This window comes from Hypoxylon fragiforme, assembly GCF_022984875.1.
Source record: "Hypoxylon fragiforme strain CBS 206.31 chromosome Unknown GGS25scaffold_2, whole genome shotgun sequence".
NCBI lineage: Eukaryota > Fungi > Ascomycota > Sordariomycetes > Xylariales > Hypoxylaceae > Hypoxylon > Hypoxylon fragiforme.
In genome coordinates this window covers 911,344-929,416 of record NW_026054757.1, presented here as the reverse complement: position 1 = coordinate 929,416, position 18,073 = coordinate 911,344, and the positions used below count along the sequence as shown (strand labels likewise).

Genomic DNA, 18,073 nt, shown 5'->3' with positions numbered 1-18,073 from the left:
TTTTTTGCTTATTTTTTATTAAATTTTTTTATTTAGTTATATCATCGTTTCTTCACATTGTGCTTCTTTTGTCAGCAATACCCATGTGCCAGTACATACTACTAGTATAGTACTATGTATAATACTATGGTACCCATGTACATACCTAGCTAACTACTAGGTAGTTATAGCTGGCTAGGCTCATTGTCTCTAGCAGTCTCAAGTTTCTCTAACTGTTACAAGGTGAACTCCCCTAAAGGATACCTTTTTATTATCCGCTAGAGAGCCCTAGCAGCCCTAGCAATCCCAGCAAAGCATAAATGCTAGCCTAGCACGTTAGAACGTTTGAACGTTGCGGTATCGAATCCGTACCTGGTACCTTGCTACATTGATCAACACAGTCGGAACTTGGCAAGAACGTTGAACTTGCAAGATACCTATTTACATACATACCATTTTACCTACTCGGTCCGTTAAGTCACAATATAATAGTAACAACTAAAAAAATCATTCCGTGTTCACTAGGCACGAAGCTAGGTCCTAAGTTACATATACCTAAGGTTAGTAGGTAACGGTCACGCCCACCGCGACTGCCGGACAGCGGACAGCTCATCACTGGGCACTGGGCATTGAGCATTGTTCCCTCGTACTTTTTTTTTATTCAATTCTTAATTCCCAATTCCCCATTAACGTGCGTCTCGCAAAGCTTGGGTCTAGAAGCCTGACTGACATTCTATCCTCCCACATCATTCTTCACACTCACACCATCTTTTAATCTTCCCAATTGCATTTGTATCGTTCGTCAATATCACGACTAATTCTGACGTTGTTTCTGCTGGTGTTGCTGTTGCTGTTTTTGCAATTGTTGCAGTTAGTTTTTTTTCTCTTTTTTCTTGTTTTTCACCTCTTCCCCTCCTCTACATACCTCACTTACCCTTCCCATATTCTTGTGGTGGGCCAACACACACACATATACATACACATACTATTATACTTACACACACATACATACATACATATACACACACACATACATACATACATATCTACATACATATCTACATACCTACATACATACATACATCATACATCATACATATGATACTCACGCATAGAGTCTTTGTCTTGTTCCAACATACATTCAACCTTAGTACTTACATCTATACCCAGCATTGATCTAAGTACATACATACTTACCTAGCATCCAAGCTTCCCCCCCAAAGCTCCTCCAAGCATTCTCCAGCACCCAGAATCCAGTATCCAGCACCGTTAGTCGGTTCGTACTGGTCCTACACTTTACTATTACAGTCACTACCGACCAAGTTGACAAGGATTTAATACTTCTCTCACCCTGGGCTCGGGTTACCTGATCTGAATTTGGAAGTGTTAAGACAGGCACATCCCACATTTTCGGTCCTTGTTGCTACCTTGTCCACCCATAGCAGATAGATTCCTTGTTCACTGCCTTACCCTTTACATACTTTGTCGACTTTTTGTGCGACAACAACGCTACGTACCTACATACCATATTCGAGATCCTCCGACCTTTCTACAATAACTTACAACTTTTTTTTATTTAAAAAAAAAACCATATCTTTTTTTAAATCAAAAAAGTGAAACCTTCTATTCTTTTTCTGATTCCTTCCTCTTCCTCTTCTTACTCTTTTTTTTTATTATACGACATAATTCTCCTCTTGTCGGTAAACATTCTATTTTATCTACGTTCGTTTGTAGCTGGTCCCTTCCCTATCCACCTTTCGCCCCCTGGAACCATATATTAAGTTGAGGTTACCCACTTCAAGGTTCGTTGTACCTTGCCTCCCATACGAAGCTCGTTACTTCCAAGACCCTAAATAAACCTGACTTTTTTCTTTCTTTTCTTTTTTTTTTTTTTAACATAGTAAAGGAAAAAAAGGTCCCCGCTGCCAGCACTGCACCGATTCCACCCACCCCTGGTGCAGATCCTGGCTAGACCGAAGCAGTGCCTCATCACTTGCTCGCTCTCGAGGAAACAACTCAAAACAGAGCCCTCTATTTTCCTATTAGGTACGCTAGTCTCGAGTCAGTCTTGTTACCAACGCTCTGTGTGGCTTTTGCCACTAAGACCGTCTGGTGACCTGCCCCACTGGAACGTGGACTCGGGATTTCACTAACTCTGGCCGAGCATAGGAGACTTGAACCTTCAATTCTCATTGATTCTTTTACTACCTTCGTCACCCGTAGACCAGCAAGCATCTTCAAGCAGGTAGTTTCAAGCTCTGCTGCTTGAAGCAATTGGGGGGTCGTGATCTCGTGCAGCTGCGGCAATGACCCAGTACAAGTACTGTCGTCAGTAATATGTACGTCAAGCCCGCCTTGCAGCATGCAGTGCAATGCCTTCGTCCGATTCGATTTGCACACCTCAGCTCAATCAATTTCTCATGTATTATTACCCGCGAACTCCGTATGCTGACTTCCCGAGTTTCACAGACCAAGATGGCGGAAGTCATCATTAGCCCTCCTCTATCCCCTGCGGAGAGGGTTCGTGATCTTACTCAGTACCTCTACCCGGATCTTCTACTCTTAGCGTTCATCGTCATCGGTGCCACCCACTCCGTCTACACCGCCGTGCGCAAAGATGATATTGTTGCGCCCACCATCAAAGGTCCCGGAGGCAAGCCATTGCCTGTGACCAAGAAAAGAAGAGAAGATGAAGACGATGAAGCTCCGGAACCTGAAGGATTTACTCCCATGGCCAGAAGATTTTTCCAATATTCTATGATTATAGCTACCTTGACATTTTTCGCTGCCGGTGGCGCAATTGCTGCTCGTGCTCTAATCCATAGAGATGCAAACGGTGACCATGGCTGGTGGTGTGGCGAGCCCAAAACCGTAAGCAACATAAGCCCTTTACACTGATTACATCTCGTATTCACGTCTATTTGTACATACTTAACTAAAATATGCATAGGTTTTTATTCTCGGATCGGCTTTTCTTTATGTCTACCTGACCTTGACTCTGTTTGACTGGAAAAGTAGCCCGAGCCTGGTTCACATCCTTACCTGGTGCTTTGCGCTGTGCGGAGACATTATTATCTTCGCTTCCGATGCCATTGTTCTGTCCCGCCCCCACAAAGTCATGACTAATCTCATTCACGATAAGTATGTGATTGTGAACGGGCTAAACAAGTGGGATGTAGTTGACCTTGGCCTTGACCTGGGGAGAATCGGTACACTGATCGGCTTAATTGTGGTCTACTCTGCAATTAAGTTATTAAGGAAACGGACTAAACCAGAGAAATACGAACATATGCACGATTATGACTACGATATTGACGAGAGTAGCCCCCTCATAAATGGTGAAGCAAATGGCTATCATACGAATGGCCACACAAATGGACACACAAATGGTCACACAAATGGTCACACAAATGGCCACACCCCTCACCCAGGTGTGAATGGCATCGCCACTGCTAACACCAATGGCGCTGCCGATGGAAGTCACCAAATGGTGGACGATGATGCAGGGTTTTACCGACCGGAGAAGCTACCGCATACCACTTGGTTCGAGTATCTCCGTGGCTACTCTGTCTTCTTTCCGTACATGTGGCCTAATAAGCAACCAAGACTGCAGATTATTGTCGTGGTCTGTTTTGTTCTGTTGGCACTTCAACGATGGGTCAATATCATGGTTCCTTACCAGATCGGTATTGTTACCAACCAGCTTTCTGGAGATGACCTCGAAAAGGGAGAGGCGCTCGCGATGCCTTGGGTCTCCCTTGGACTTCTCATTATGTATAAGCTACTGCAAGGGCCTTCAGGGCTTTTAGGATCTCTCCGGTCTCTATTGTGGATTCCCGTGTCACAACATACTTACCGGGCTCTGACCACCTCAGCATTTGAACATGTGCACTCTCTAAGTCTTGACTTCCACCTGGGAAAGAGAACCGGAGAGGTACTGTCTGCGCTTAATAAGGGCTCTTCCGTCAATGCCTTCCTCGAACAGGTCACATTCCAGGTTTTCCCGATGCTTATCGACTTGTTTGTAGCTATTAGCTACTTCTACGTTAGGTTCGATGCCGTCTACGCCGTTATTGTCTGCTCCATTACATTTTACTACCTATTCCTCACCATTCGTATGGCGTCCAAGACTGCCGATCAACGGCGGGCCATGTCCAACGCAGACAGGGAGGAAGAGGCTGTCAAGAACGATTCCATTATTTCGTACGAGACAGTCAAGTATTTCAATGCGGAAGCCTTCGAGTTCAACCGGTACAAAGAGGCCATACAGAATTTCCAGGTCGCCGAGGCCAGAGTCACGTGGAGCATAAGCACCATGAATATATGCCAGTCGATGGTATTCATGATAGGCATGCTGGTCGCCATGATGCTTGGGGCGTACCAAGTCACGATGGGCACCCGAAAGGTGGGAGACTTTGTCACCCTAATGACTTATCTGGGCCAGCTTCAAGGACCGCTCAACTTTTTTGGTACATTCTACCGTACTGTTCAGCAGGCTATGATTTCCGGAGAACGCCTTCTTGAGCTTTTCAAACAGCGACCCACCGTTGTTGATCGCCCGGGCGCCGCTAACGTTACCTCGTGTGAAGGTCGTGTTGAATTTTCTAAGGTCAAATTCGCCTACGACAAGAGAAAGCCTGCGCTGAGGAATCTTAGCTTCATGTGTGAACCGGGCATGACGACCGCGCTAGTCGGCGAGTCCGGTGGTGGTAAATCGACACTCTTCCGGCTGATGTACCGCTATTTTAATTGCCAAGAAGGCAACATCAGGATTGACGGCCGCGATATCAAGGATGTGACAATCGATTCCATTCGACGCTTTATTGGGGTGGTACCTCAGGACACCGTCTTATTTAATGATACCCTTATGTACAACCTGAGGTATGCCAATCAAAGCGCAACTGACGAAGATATCATCGCCGCATGTCAGGCTGCCAGCATTCATGACAGGATCATGTCTTTCCCTGATGGATATAACACCAAGGTTGGCGAGCGTGGTCTCCGCCTGAGCGGTGGTGAGAAGCAGAGGGTTGCTATTGCGCGAACCCTGCTTAAGAACCCAAAAATCATCATGCTCGACGAGGCTACATCGGCGCTTGATAGCCATACAGAACAACAAATCCAATCTCGGCTAGCTAGCATTGGTCGTGGACGTACAATGCTCATTATTGCGTAAGTTTCAGCTTGCATATCTATAAAATATTATGACTTTTACTACTGGATGTTTAAACTCACTGAATCTTAGTCATCGCTTGTCGACCATTACTCATGCGAACCAAATATTGGTCTTACATCAAGGAACTATTGTGGAGAAGGGCACACACGAGACGCTCCTGGAGCTTAATGGCCGGTACGCGTCCATGTGGAATCGTCAAGCCAAGGCCGAGAAGGCAGCGGAGGACGCGCGTAATGCGACTCGCAAGGCGGAAAAGCTCATGCGCAAAGCGAATATTCCTCCTCCCTCCGGTGATCACCACAACCGTACGGAGCGTTCTAATGGTCACGACGATTCTAGCAGCTCATCTGACGAATCAGTTACCCCTAGTAGACCTGGCTCCCAATTTGAGCCCATAACATCGGTTGAAGGCTATCCTCGATCGACCCACTAATCCTAATGTCTCGTTGACTTGGGCTCGATTCATGTCCATATTCCGACTTTCGGCGATATATAGTTTTTATTGCTAATTGAAACTTCTCTCACGTCCCGGTCTCCCGGGCATTGCATTACAGATGGCGTTGGTGGTAATATACACAAAAAGACACCTCTACATCAGAGGTTATTCGGCGGCTTTGCATTTCCGGTTCTCACGATTCTTCGCAACGATACCAAAAGACTCATGTTATTATGTCTTAGTAATTCACCATCGTTGCTTGCACTAAATGATGAGTCACGGCCTTTAACCTGAAAAAAAATTCCGGCAAGGCGGGATGGAATAGAAAAGGACGGGACGGAAACCAACCACTGCCAGACAGGGGCGGGGTGAAGGAAAGGGAGGGAGGACGGCTTCTTTTGTTTACGCTACTTTTTCTTTTCTTTTCCCTTTTCTTCCCTCTCTTCAGCCCGGTTCAAGTCCGTCAGTCGATTTGCTAATGGCATCTCCTTTTCTATTTTCTTTTTTTTTAACCGGTTCAAACGCCGGCTCTTTTGCTCTTTTTCTTTCTTTCAAAACAGTGGGTTAGAATACCACCATAATGAGATGATGACAGGTAGCATTAGCGGGCGTGCGTGCGGCATGAGAGACGAGAGACGATGAGATTTGCGGCAAGGAGGCATGTAATTGCAAATGACAGTTAGACTGTGGCTGAATCCCAACCACACAAAATACCTGCAATGGAACCGACTGTTCATACCGGACGTTAATATCATCCCTCCCGTTCGGCTAAAAGTCTGGGCGTTTTCGTGAATGAGGAATGAGGCTGATGATGTGAAACTTGGGGCCCACGGGAAATTTTGGTGGGGAAATAGGGAATGACGTTGCGGAAGTTCCGGAATTTGGAATCCTGGACTCATTTCCCAGCCGTGCGGCTCAGTCTACTCCAAGTCAGTTGCCGGCTAGCCCTCCCGATCTGCCTTGAAGGCTAATGTGTCCGTGTACCTACCGAGGTAGGCGTCTAACCTGGTATCTTGGGTAGTAACCTAACCTATTACCCGACCTAGTATTGTAATAGTTGTAAGGGGTCCGGCCGGTGTTGCATCCTGACCTGATACGTATAGATTAGTTGCCTATCTACCTAACCTAGGTAGGTAGCTAGCTTGGGTCTGTACCTGCAGCTTCTTGCAACGTTGCTCGTTTGTCTTTCCGTGCTGGCGTGGGCGTGGCTGTATGGAGGTATGTATATGAAATGTACCTCTTACTACACATTATTATTACTACTAGGTACCTCCGGAACGGTATTTACCTAGCTGCGTACACCTATGCATGATGATAGAAAAGGATCCGGGGTCGGGTGGGAAGATAGGAAGGGATGATGCGGTTTGGGAATGCGGGATGCGGGATGCGGCTTTGTGGGCTTTGTGGGTTTGGTGGGTAATAAGGGGGGGGGGGTGAGGGAGGGAGGGATGAATATACGGTGAGAAAAGTAGACAACTAGGTAGTTACAACTCAACCTCAGTTGGGTAATTCGAGGCGAGGACGTCGTTCAACCGGACCGGTCGAGGAGGAGTGTTTGATCTGGGATCAATAGTTTTCTCTGCTATGATCTCCAACGGACTTTTCTCCGGTTAGTTTCTTCTTTTCATTTTCTGTTCTTTTTCTTTTTATTAATTCTTTAATCAGCTATTGGCTGGGTTGTGTTTTATTATTATAGCAATGATAGTAATATTAATAATACTCCTTTCCTATACTCCCATCCCCGGTCTCGTGACCTCCCCGACCCAAACCATTGTACCAAACCAAACCCAACCCAACCCAACCTTTTTGCTAACACAGCCTAACCTAACCTAACCCAACCCAACCAAACCAAACCAGCCTACTTGGTATGTGAAACGACTGGTCTTTTATTCCGATGTAAGTGTGCATACCTATACCTATAATTATATATATACCTAACCAGGTAGCTTAGGCTATGTATCCATTTAAATCCTCGGCCCTCTCCTCCTAGGGTCCAATAATTTCTTTTTCCTTTCCCTTCCTTCTACGCCGTATTAACTGACAGGCCCCTCCCTCTCTCTCTCTCTCTCTTCCCCCAACCCATGCACCGCTACTTATGCATATACGTACATACATGTTACTAAAACTACTGGGTATGGATTCGACAAGCAACAAGCAGTATAAAAAGAAAGAAGAAAAAAGAAAAAGAGAGAACCGGATAGTCGGTAAAGCGTGGCAAGCGTGGTAAAAACATGGCAAAAGCGTGGCAAGGGCAGGCAAGGACATGGGGGGGGGGGGGTTTCTCTTCCCCCCGGGAGCCCGTCTTGGCTTTGGGAATCGCGCTGCCCTATTTACATATGTACCTAGGGTCTGGTAGGTAGGTAGGTATATGTATTATGTGTACATGCAACTTTCGTATAGATTAGATACTTAACTTACGTACCTACCTAGATAGTGTAGGACAAGATATATCTCATTCATTATTATGATTCAGATAGTTAGCATCGTATTGGTAATGTATAGTTAACTATAGGTAGTTAAATGTAGTTACCTGTCAAATATGATCACCCACTTGTGCATGTCACGGTTTGACAAACCTACTAACCTTACATACCTAAAGTAAACTAACCTAACTACCTGACAAGTTAACAAACATATCAACCAACCAACCAACAATGCTAGCCACATGATTAGGTATGTAGGTAGGTAAGTATTTGCATGTGTACATAGGTACTAGGTAGTAATAGCCAACCACCGAAACAAATGAATACACACTAGTTACTGTAGGCTGGTTTGTAAGCAAGCAAGCAAGCAAGCACGCAAATACTAGAAGTACGCAACGTTATAATACCTTGGTAAGTCCCTACATCATCATCATCATGTCTAGGTTGGGTACCTAGCTAGTTCAACAAGCCAAGTGCAAGAAGTAGTCGACGAACTTCGAAGTACAATATGTATCCTCATGACTATATAACTATAATTATCAAGATACCTACCTATGTAACTTAAGCAGTCATGTACATAGTTGCCGAGTAGGTATATACTTATTACTTACTTACTTACTTTTACCTAGTGTAGCTAGCTAGCTAGCTACCTAGCTTTATCAAATAGTCTTACATCCATGCATGTAGTTATATACAGTATGTAGTTAAGCAAGAACGAAAAACGGCACGTGAAGTTAACTATATGGTTACAGCTAACTATTAACTATACATAGTGTACCGACAGCCGCCGAGGCAAAAGTCGTACAACGGACGTTTACAAACACGTGATGCGGCTGATTAGTTACCCCTTTCTTTCACGTACATACATACATACATACATATATTTAGACGCAGGCATGTGATTATACATAATATTACCCAAGACTACAAATATAGATATGAAGGAAAATGAAAAATAAAATAAAATAACAGCTATGCATTGTCGGTGGACAAGGTCTACCGAATAGTTATATCACGTATTGTAATATAATGGGTAGGGAGTAGCATACACGCTGCTGCGCTGTAGCAGCGCAGAGTGAGATACCAAACACTTGGTGTAAAACTGTATTAGTATCTTGACTTGTAAGAGAAGACTATTGTAAACGGTAACTTATTTGAACGAATCTACTTATATGCGTGATCACGAATTACTAGGCATTGTATTATTAACCCATTGCTCCCATTCTCACTTAGTGGTAACTATTCTAACACTGGCAAATTTTCTTTTAGTGACAATGCGGGATAGCGACCTAAGTGATGCGTCGCCGAGGTGTAGATTAGGCCATCATCATGTACATACAGTAGTTACGCGTTTGGTATGCATGGTTGCCTTGTTGAGGCGTTGGCGTACAATACAAGGGGTAAAGGAGGGGTAACAAAAGTAAAAGGGCTTGCTATTCTTGTAGTTAAGCCTTAACTATTTATGCGCGGTATCTTTGTGAGTTAGTTACCTGTCGGTTGCTATGGTGCCGTTTTGTGATATGTTAGAAAGATACCGGAGAGTCGAGGTGTATAAAGCTGGGCTCTTCCTCCACGTTATTCCATGGGCTTTTGTCCTTTTCTTTCATCAAGTCAATCCCTCTGGTTATCTTTCTTTTTTTAATCGTCAACAATGTCGTGCCGTTCTATGCCTTATCGTCGTTATGCCTATGCCATAACAGAATAGGTGCCTAAGGTTGATAATATTGATCATAATTATACTTGTTATAAGTGTTTTGAGACTAATAGTAACGATCACACTTTGCCGATTCATTTACAGCAAAGTGTGATCGTTATTATCAGTCTCAAAACACCCATAACAACTATAATTATTATTAATATTATCAACCTTAAGTATCTATTTTGTCATAACATAGTTATAACGACGACAATGCATAGAACGGCACGACATTGTTGACGATTAAAAAAGAAAGATAGCCAGAGGGATTAACTTGATAAAAGAAAGACTATTGTAAACGGCTATCTGAATGAATCTACTTGACTATGTGCGTGATCACATCACGTGATCCCGCATTACTAAGCATTGTATCACTAACCCATTGCTCCTATTCTCACTTGGTGGTATTCCAACATGCATACATATTCACTTTAACCCCATTGCGAGGAGACGAGACCAATGATAGATATTTGAAAGGTGTCCGGACCATTTTGTTGAAGAAAACAAGTCCGATCCCATCTTGCATTAAGAATTACTGTTGTTGGGGGAGAGTTCTAGCTATCGTATCTAAGCTAGGTACGTTGCATGGGAACTCAACAGACCATAAATACTTTCCATCTCCCATTCCCATTCCCTCTCATTCTCTTCTCTTGTCTTCTAATCATGCTACTGCGATGCTCATTTCATTAACCCTGAAAGAAAACTTCTTTATAGACACACCTCCATCGTCGACGCGTTGACTCATTTTGGAAAGAACATCCTTTTAACTCCCAGTGAGCTCATATGTGCTCAGATATCGGTTGATGGGTTTCATAAAGATGGAAGCTGAGATAAGGGGGGGGGTCATCTCTCATGCTTCTGTTCCGGAGTTATTACCCAACCCGATCAAGCCACCTTCATATGCAGTAATTTCATAACCCATGAGCGAATGACTTGGGAATGCTGATGTAAATTTCATTTCCCTGAACGCCTATATGTATCATGAATGGCCGAGACAATTAAAGAATCATACTAATATCCATATATGTGGAGGGTAGTATAGTCGTTCCCGGGGGGCATCGTTGGTAGTAATGTCCACGTTCACATATGTTCTTTACCCCCGCGTCGGCCGTATCGTACATACCAATGCCTTGAATGACTCCAAAAATTCGCAAGCGAAAGTTGCCTCATAGGGGGCGAGAAGTCGGGCATATTCTATTGGGCAGATTTATCCAATAGCGATGATGCTGCTCCATTTGCTCGAGCCTTAAGCGCACCATTTGCGTTGCCATTTGTGCCGCCATTACTACCATTAAGCAACGGCGTTGCCTCGGTACTCTTTTCTTGCTTCTCCTGCTCTTCCTCCATATCGGAGTCCTCGGCTTCAGACCGGTCATCGTCGGCTTTACTGTAAACAACGAAGCGATAGGCAATCCTAACGATGAAAAATAGCCAGAAGAGGTTGAGAGCTTGGAGAGACGAGAGGAGAGTCAGGGTGATCCAGAAGGCTAGATCGCATTTGTATTGCCCAGTTTCCCAGTTCAGCTCATAGGGTCCTACTGTCTGAAACTCGGTGAATAGCGAATATAGGATCCGAAGGTTGAGGTAGTGGCGTAGATAGGTCCAGCTACACATGAAAATGAAGAAGTAGGGTCCTACTAGGGGATGATCGATATAATTAAGAGTTTTCGAGGTCTGATAGAAAGCTGGTTAGTACCAAAAATATAGCAACCCTAGAATTTGGATCCCAGGTGAATAACTTACAGCGAGGAAGAAGTCACTAATATCGTGAGTGATGTAGACAGCAAGGCCCATATAGGTAAAGTGAAAGCGGTAGCTGAGTGCTATAAGCGCCAAACTGACGATATGGTGGCCAACGAGCTCCTTGTAATCCTTGCGGGGCTTCTCCATGCCAAGCAATAGTACGATAGCCTGCTGGGCCCAGTAGGCGGCCTGAAATAGGTAGTAGAACTTGAAGTCGGCCTCGTGCGTCTTGTGGGGGAAGTCTTCGTACATGCCGCGGGTGTTGAAATACCAAACCGGAGTGTGGCTCATGACGTACATGCCTGAGGGTCCCAAAACGCCAAAATAGACGGCGGTGTACATCTGTTCCATAAAACGGGCTTGCTTCCCACGGGACTTCAAACCAGCAAACCTAGCAAGGGGTCGAAGGAGCTCTTGCATGATGAACTCACGAGTAAAGGAGAGAACAATAGCATAGAAGCACACCAAAGCGATATCCCATGGACCCTTGCCATATTGGGCGGGTGTGCTAGGGTCAGCACCTGCTTCGAGGGGAAGCTTGTAGGACAGGAAGATGAAATGGTAGATGGGATTCGATTCTGTCGGATTTATAGCGAACAATGATAGGAATATAGCTAAGACAACCAAAGGTAAAACCCACGTGTGCTTGATGGCATAGTGCTTGCAGCGGCGCAAAAAGGAGCGAGCTTTACGTCGCTTATATCCCTTCTTAGACACTTCCTTGCTATCCGATCCTGTGTTTTGGCCTTGGGAAGCTGAGTCGGCGGTGGGTGATGTGCCCTGCAGGTTTGCGAGACTATCGTGCAAGCTAGGTGCGCCAGTGTCTCCCACCATAAGGTCAGCGCCTAGTCCGCTCGACTTTCTACGTCGACGGGCATTTCCGTGGTCGGCCGCTGAATGTAACTGGTCGGCCGAAGTATTGAGAATAGGGAATGGCTCAGATGACGCCATTGTTGCGGACTCGGGGCTGTCGCACGGAACCACGATTGGCAGAGATAGGGGACAGCCGAGGTCAGACACGTTGAGGTACTGCTAATTGCTGCTGTTGACCTTGTACTTTTTTGGTATGCGGCCTGGTAGAGTAACGAACCTGCCCACGCAGGTAACACTAGAATGCTTAAGGAGTGAAAGCAATCCAGGTATTTGGTGGACAAGCACAAGAGGGGGGGAAGAATTGTGTACGCAGAAGGAAGGATGATGCGTAGAAAGTATCAAAAAAGGTAGAAAATGGAAAATAGAATGTAAAGTTTGTGCTCAGCAAGATTGAACAAGATGGGAGATTAGCATTGGCATTTAGAATTTAGCATTTAGCATTACCTTAGCATCAAAGCATGGACATGGGCATTAGCATTAATACATGTGATTTAACTTGCTATTAAACGTCAATATTTAACTAGTTAAGTGGCACTTAAACAGCCACCATTTCCCCGTTACATGCATTTTGTCACTATAGCGAGGTATTATTGATCAGATAATCAGATAGTCAGATAGTCAAGTAACGTAAGCATTAAGCAATCACGTTTTCTCTCACATTTTTTCTCGTTGGACCCCCATACACACCTAAAGTAAACCATCAACCTTAAATTACCACTTAGGGGTCCATCTCTCCAAAGTTCAACGTTCCTTGATTGGTCACATACAATGTTTATTCAGTCTTGGCATTCCCTTTCCGCACTTGCCGAAGTGTCACTGTACTACTAGTAGTTAGTAGTATACATACGTAGTATGAAATTCTGAATAGGGGTCTACTAGGTACTAGTAGTAGATACCTTGGTACTAAGTTGGTAGCTATAGAATTTTGCTCATGGTGGGGACATCATGAGGACATCGTGAGAGTTGTTTAAACGCCACCACCTGAAAGAAAAATCACCAAACCCAATCCACCTAGGCTAGGTACTTTAGGTCTGGTGCTTCGTTTCCAAGTACATATAGCCCATTCCATGTGGCCCGGGACTATGCGTTTGGACCTAAGCTTATGTCATAGCACTCGAGGCCTAAGATATGTGCTTACGCTCATTCACGGTAAGCAAACACTATTCGAAAGATAAGAGGCGAAGTTTTGTGTTCAAAGTCCGGAACCACATGGTCGTGCTTTGTATTATACATTCAAGACGTGGCTCTTACCTCGTATCAAGTATCAAGTATCAAGATATATATATATATATATACATGTAGGTATTCGTCATGTAAAACAGGTAGCCCCCGTTGATAGCAAAAACATGGTGACTACTTTCCTAAATCACCCTTATTCAGAGACTTAATAAGCCCATTTGTTAACACCATCCCCTTTTGATACCCCATGCACCATACAATGCTGTCGAGAATCCCCTTTTGCTGCAAAATGCATCCCAAAGCGCCGCGCTGCCGTTAAAAATCACAAGAAGATTGTTGTTGAAGACATCAGGCCAGGAAATGACTATACAGGTGATGAGTCATGATGTTGCTCATCCCGTATGATATCGTCTACCGGCCGCCTCTCACCTGCCAGTCTCTCACGTTGATCTCCTCTTCTCTGAGCAGACACTAGAAAAGAGTTGCTGTCACGCGAAATAGGCGGCCTGGAAGTTGACGGATTGTTCCTTTCTGTTGGACTGAGAGAAGATCTGAGTGCGTTTGATGCTGTGCTGTTGCTTCTGGCAACTCGCTGCGACAGCATCATTGGTCCAGTTGCAGCACTTTCATCTCCAATATTACGAGCCTGGTGTTGTGAAGTCGAGACGCGTGGTTCGTGTGACTCAACTTGAAGTTCCTCTTCTTCTAGCAACTGAGCTAGCGCTGCGCCGCGACGTGGAGGGGCAGGAATCACGGTGACTGGTAAGCTATCTGTGTCTGGTGTTGGGCGAATCTTCTCGAGAACTCTTTCCGCCTGGGTTGCAGCAAATATTTCCATCCGTGCTTTTACGTCCCATCTGCCAGTACTATCGAAGTCGCGCCGAGGCTTGGGCTGTTTTGGCATTGTATGCGGAAGGACTTCCGCTGGTGGTTCTCGCGCAGTGCGGTGAAATGGATTGAAGTAGTGCCAGCGGCTTGCCTCGTCTTTCTTTTCCACTGCATATGTCGTCGATGAAGGCTGCTGCGATGGAGGTATGCTCATGGGCTGCATATTGTTTTCCACTATCGGACTTGACACTGATGACGTAGCACTATCACCCCTGGATAATGGCCGCCCGTGTCTTTCTTCTGTAGTCCTCGTGGTCGTTTCTGTAAGGGGCTGGTATCGAACCGCATATACTGTGCTGTCGGCGCTTGCGGTATCCGTTCTGCTTACAGGGGTAATTGCTGGGGGCGGCCGAGAGGGCCACATGGGGGGTTGTAAAAACCTTGTCGCCGACCTGGCCGTTGACGAAGCTTGTTGTCGTCCGTCCGGACTGCCTCCTGATTTTGATCGATACCGACTAGCAACAGATGACATGGCAGGCCACATATTACTTCGGCCACCCATAGACGAGCTGTTACTACTCTCACCTTCGTCGTCGTCGTCATCCTTTCTCTTATTCTTCCGTCTCAGAGGCCACGTGAGATCCGAAGGAAATGCCTCCATCATCTCGTCGCCATCAAAAACTTCTCTTCCAAGGACTCCATCCTTCTTCTCTTCACGTTCTAGCGCCTCGATACGCTCGACCCATTCCCATACAACCACACTTGCTGCAGCTGCACCGACCCATCGCACATAATCACCCCAGCCAGTAAATTCCGGTTCGGCGATGTCGAGAACGAAGAAGACAACGGGAACAAGAATCGATATGATCGAGAGCATTGCCATTAAGCATATATTTTTCATCAGTGGGTGGTAAAAGGCATATCGCTTCTTCATGAGCGCATAATAAAGCACCCATGCAGCGTATAGTAAACCAAGTGATAACTGGAACAGGTAGCTGAGTGCTGGAACAGCATCCGTGAAACTTCGCGGTCTGGTATTGCCTTGTCCAGTATAATGGAAACTGTTGAGAGCACCAAAAATAACATCCAGCGTAATAAGTGAGAAGGCCGTCCATTTTATGATAACTTTCTCGCGCTGTCGGGGAAACAAACGGATGAGCGTCTGCGCCTGGGCTAGCCAAAGGAAGGTATCTGATATAAGTTGAATGACCTTTAGTTGAGTTCCACCGAGGACGTCCTCCTGGAGTCGCTGAGCATTCTGAGTCCCCCAAGCGTACTGTTCTTCGGCGACGCGGAAAGTATCAGCTGTAGCAATCGTAAGCGAGATAGCGACGGTTAGTGCTGCAACTTTTTGTAACCATGGGCGGCCCCCAATACTAATTCCATTCGAAGGGCCATTCGTGAAACCGCGTCGGCCCAGAACAACAACTCCACCGTCAAGAAAGGATCGAGGCGCAATGACCAGCATAATAAGCAACAAATAAGCTAAAACTGTAGTGGCAGCCAACGCATAGCATTGCGGGAAAATCGAAGCATAAAAGGGATCGCGAAGGTCGGAGAATTGAGGGTTCGAGGGATTCGATGTTTGGTCTATGTCGAAACCGCCATTCGCGATAATGGCGGGTTGAGGGGTGAGAGCGGCGGCCGTACAGAGTGGGGAGTAAACGGCATCAGCCACCAGAGTCGTCGGGTCGGCTCCCAGGAATTGTAGGACGCCATTTGATGGAAGGGTATATGGTGTGCAAGAGGAGCCTACAGATAACGTCGCAGAAGCAGCCAACATAGGCTGCCGAACACGCAGCGGTTCCATCTTAGGACGGAGAGACGCTGGATGAAACGGCGTTCAGGCAACTTGTGATGCTATCGCGATACACTCGCCATGGAATGAGAATAGCCTGCTAAAGGCTACGGAAACGCGACAGAGGATGTTACGTATTCGAATTCGGCGATCGATGGATCGGTTCGGATCGGGGTACGGGAGTAGTAAGTATAAGTGTTATTATGATGTGCGGTATATAGTCGCTTTCTGGACCAGTGTGGCTGTGTTTTTTCGCACGACGAAAACGTTAAAGATAACGGCTTTCCAATTAGAGTTCCAGCTGCTAAGTATAGTATAGTACGAAGTATAATCAATCAAGAACTATCTGATCGACATTATCCAAAATCTCGCTGGATTATTGAAGTCGATCGAATTGTTCTAGCGGGGATAGGATGAAATTATTGGTATACGATTGTAAAGGTATTCGGGATTCGAATTGAGGTCTGGGCGCCCAGAGGTCTTGGGTAGAAAAGGGAACGGGTGATGGGAGATGGGAGATGGGAAAGCGTCACGGTTCGTTGGGCGGGAAAGGGATACTTGAGAATTAAGCCATAGGACGGGGGTTTAGAAAGGATGGATTACCCTGCGTGGGTAGGTTAGACTACTAAGTAGTTCGACCAGGGGGGTCAGGACTCAGACGTTGCTACCTAGTGCCTACTAACTAACTAACTAGTACCTGTTACCTAGTACTCGCTTTACACAGGTACAAGTATAATAGATTCCCCATCGCCCAAATAATCCCTGTTGGGTGGGGGAAGCGCATTTGATTCCTTAGCCCTAACAAACTCAATCAGTGTAAAAACTAATGGTGTTTTGGAACCTACTAGGTTAACCTAGGTCCTATGTAGGTATGTACATACCTAGTAGTATCTCGTACCGCCATACGCAGTGTGTAACATGCATGTACCCCCTCAACCCTCAATTCTCAACCATTCGATTCTTCAAGATCTTCAAGGTTTTGCCGTGCTTTCCTTATCATTCTACATTATAATACAATGGATACATACGTAACATTATACAATGTATACATACATACGTATGAGATATGTATGTAGTGCATTGCTACCTGCCAACTCCAACTATGCATCATTCATCCACCTACTTCTTCAAGTCTCCTCCTGGCTTTCACACTTTCCAGTTTCCACACACAAATAGATAAAAGATAGCACTAGTGATCAGCAATATACAGTACCGGGCAGAAAAGAAACGACCGACAATCTGGGGCGACAACATCTTACATATCTACTTACCCAACACATCACTCAATACAGTAGTAATTATCGTATAACATCAGTATATTTTGTAGTAATCGCAACAACTCTAAAGCGCAACAGTTCGGTAAATACCGGAACAGTTCCACCAGATTCATAGCACATGACGTCTGTAAGGAAGTGCCGCGGGCGAGGGTTCCGCAGATACCACCACCAAGTATGTATCCAAAGTGCCCCTCTGCATAGGCAGAACCCCTTGGGCCACAATCCGGGTCATCTGGATGGAAGAAAAAGAATAGAAAACGAAAAAGCCACATTGGTTGATTAAACTACTTACATGTGTAGTTTGATTACCTTCCCCCTACCTACCCGGAACGGCAATGAAGGGGCGTGACTTTGTGACCTGTTCAGCCGAGATATTTCGAAGGGTGGTATTGCACATGTACACATGTACGTTATTGATTAACCTCGCCTTTACATATATTTGAAGCCGGAAACTGATTCTCCTCGTGGATAGATTTAGCATACTCCTAGTCATATAACATGTCAAGTTATTTGTATAAGCCCCCTGGATGTATAGACAGCTGAACCCACCCACATAAAAAGGGGGCCGAGAACCTAAGGCAAGCTATTCCCGGATCAATACTAAAATATCTCGACAAGCGTTCACAAGACATGCACTTCCGATCGCAAGTACATATAACAAAGCA

The 18,073-nt window shown here is 45.4% G+C and overlaps 4 protein-coding genes across 4 annotated transcripts; 1 reads left to right on the top strand and 3 right to left on the bottom strand.

Annotated features, from left to right (window-relative positions):
- Positions 1–2,424: 2,424 nt before the first annotated feature.
- Positions 2,425–5,155, top strand: GGS25DRAFT_512795 (uncharacterized protein; the record flags this gene model as incomplete). Its single annotated transcript, XM_049262821.1, has 2 exons — positions 2,425–2,850; positions 2,930–5,155. 2 exons carry the CDS (start codon positions 2,425–2,427, stop codon positions 5,153–5,155), a joined length of 2,652 nt encoding a protein of 883 aa, XP_049119799.1.
- Positions 5,156–7,265: 2,110 nt separating this feature from the next.
- On the bottom strand, positions 7,266–8,018 carry GGS25DRAFT_474390 (uncharacterized protein). The gene is made up of 2 exons (XM_049259626.1): positions 7,543–8,018; positions 7,266–7,487 (listed from the first exon to the last, which is right to left on the bottom strand). The coding sequence occupies exon 1, from the start codon at positions 7,854–7,856 to the stop codon at positions 7,578–7,580; it is 279 nt and encodes a 92-aa protein (XP_049119798.1). The 5' UTR covers positions 7,857–8,018; the 3' UTR covers positions 7,266–7,487; positions 7,543–7,577.
- A 2,886-nt stretch (positions 8,019–10,904) lies between these two features.
- Positions 10,905–12,404, bottom strand: GGS25DRAFT_512794 (longevity assurance proteins LAG1/LAC1; the record flags this gene model as incomplete). Its single annotated transcript, XM_049262820.1, has 2 exons — positions 10,905–11,384; positions 11,454–12,404. The coding sequence occupies 2 exons, from the start codon at positions 12,402–12,404 to the stop codon at positions 10,905–10,907; spliced, it is 1,431 nt and encodes a 476-aa protein (XP_049119797.1).
- A 1,136-nt stretch (positions 12,405–13,540) lies between these two features.
- On the bottom strand, positions 13,541–16,730 carry GGS25DRAFT_474383 (pH-response regulator protein palH/rim-21). Its single transcript, XM_049259625.1, has one exon. It carries the CDS (start codon positions 16,141–16,143, stop codon positions 13,870–13,872), a length of 2,274 nt encoding a protein of 757 aa, XP_049119796.1. The 5' UTR covers positions 16,144–16,730; the 3' UTR covers positions 13,541–13,869.
- Between the last annotated feature and the right edge of the window lie 1,343 nt (positions 16,731–18,073).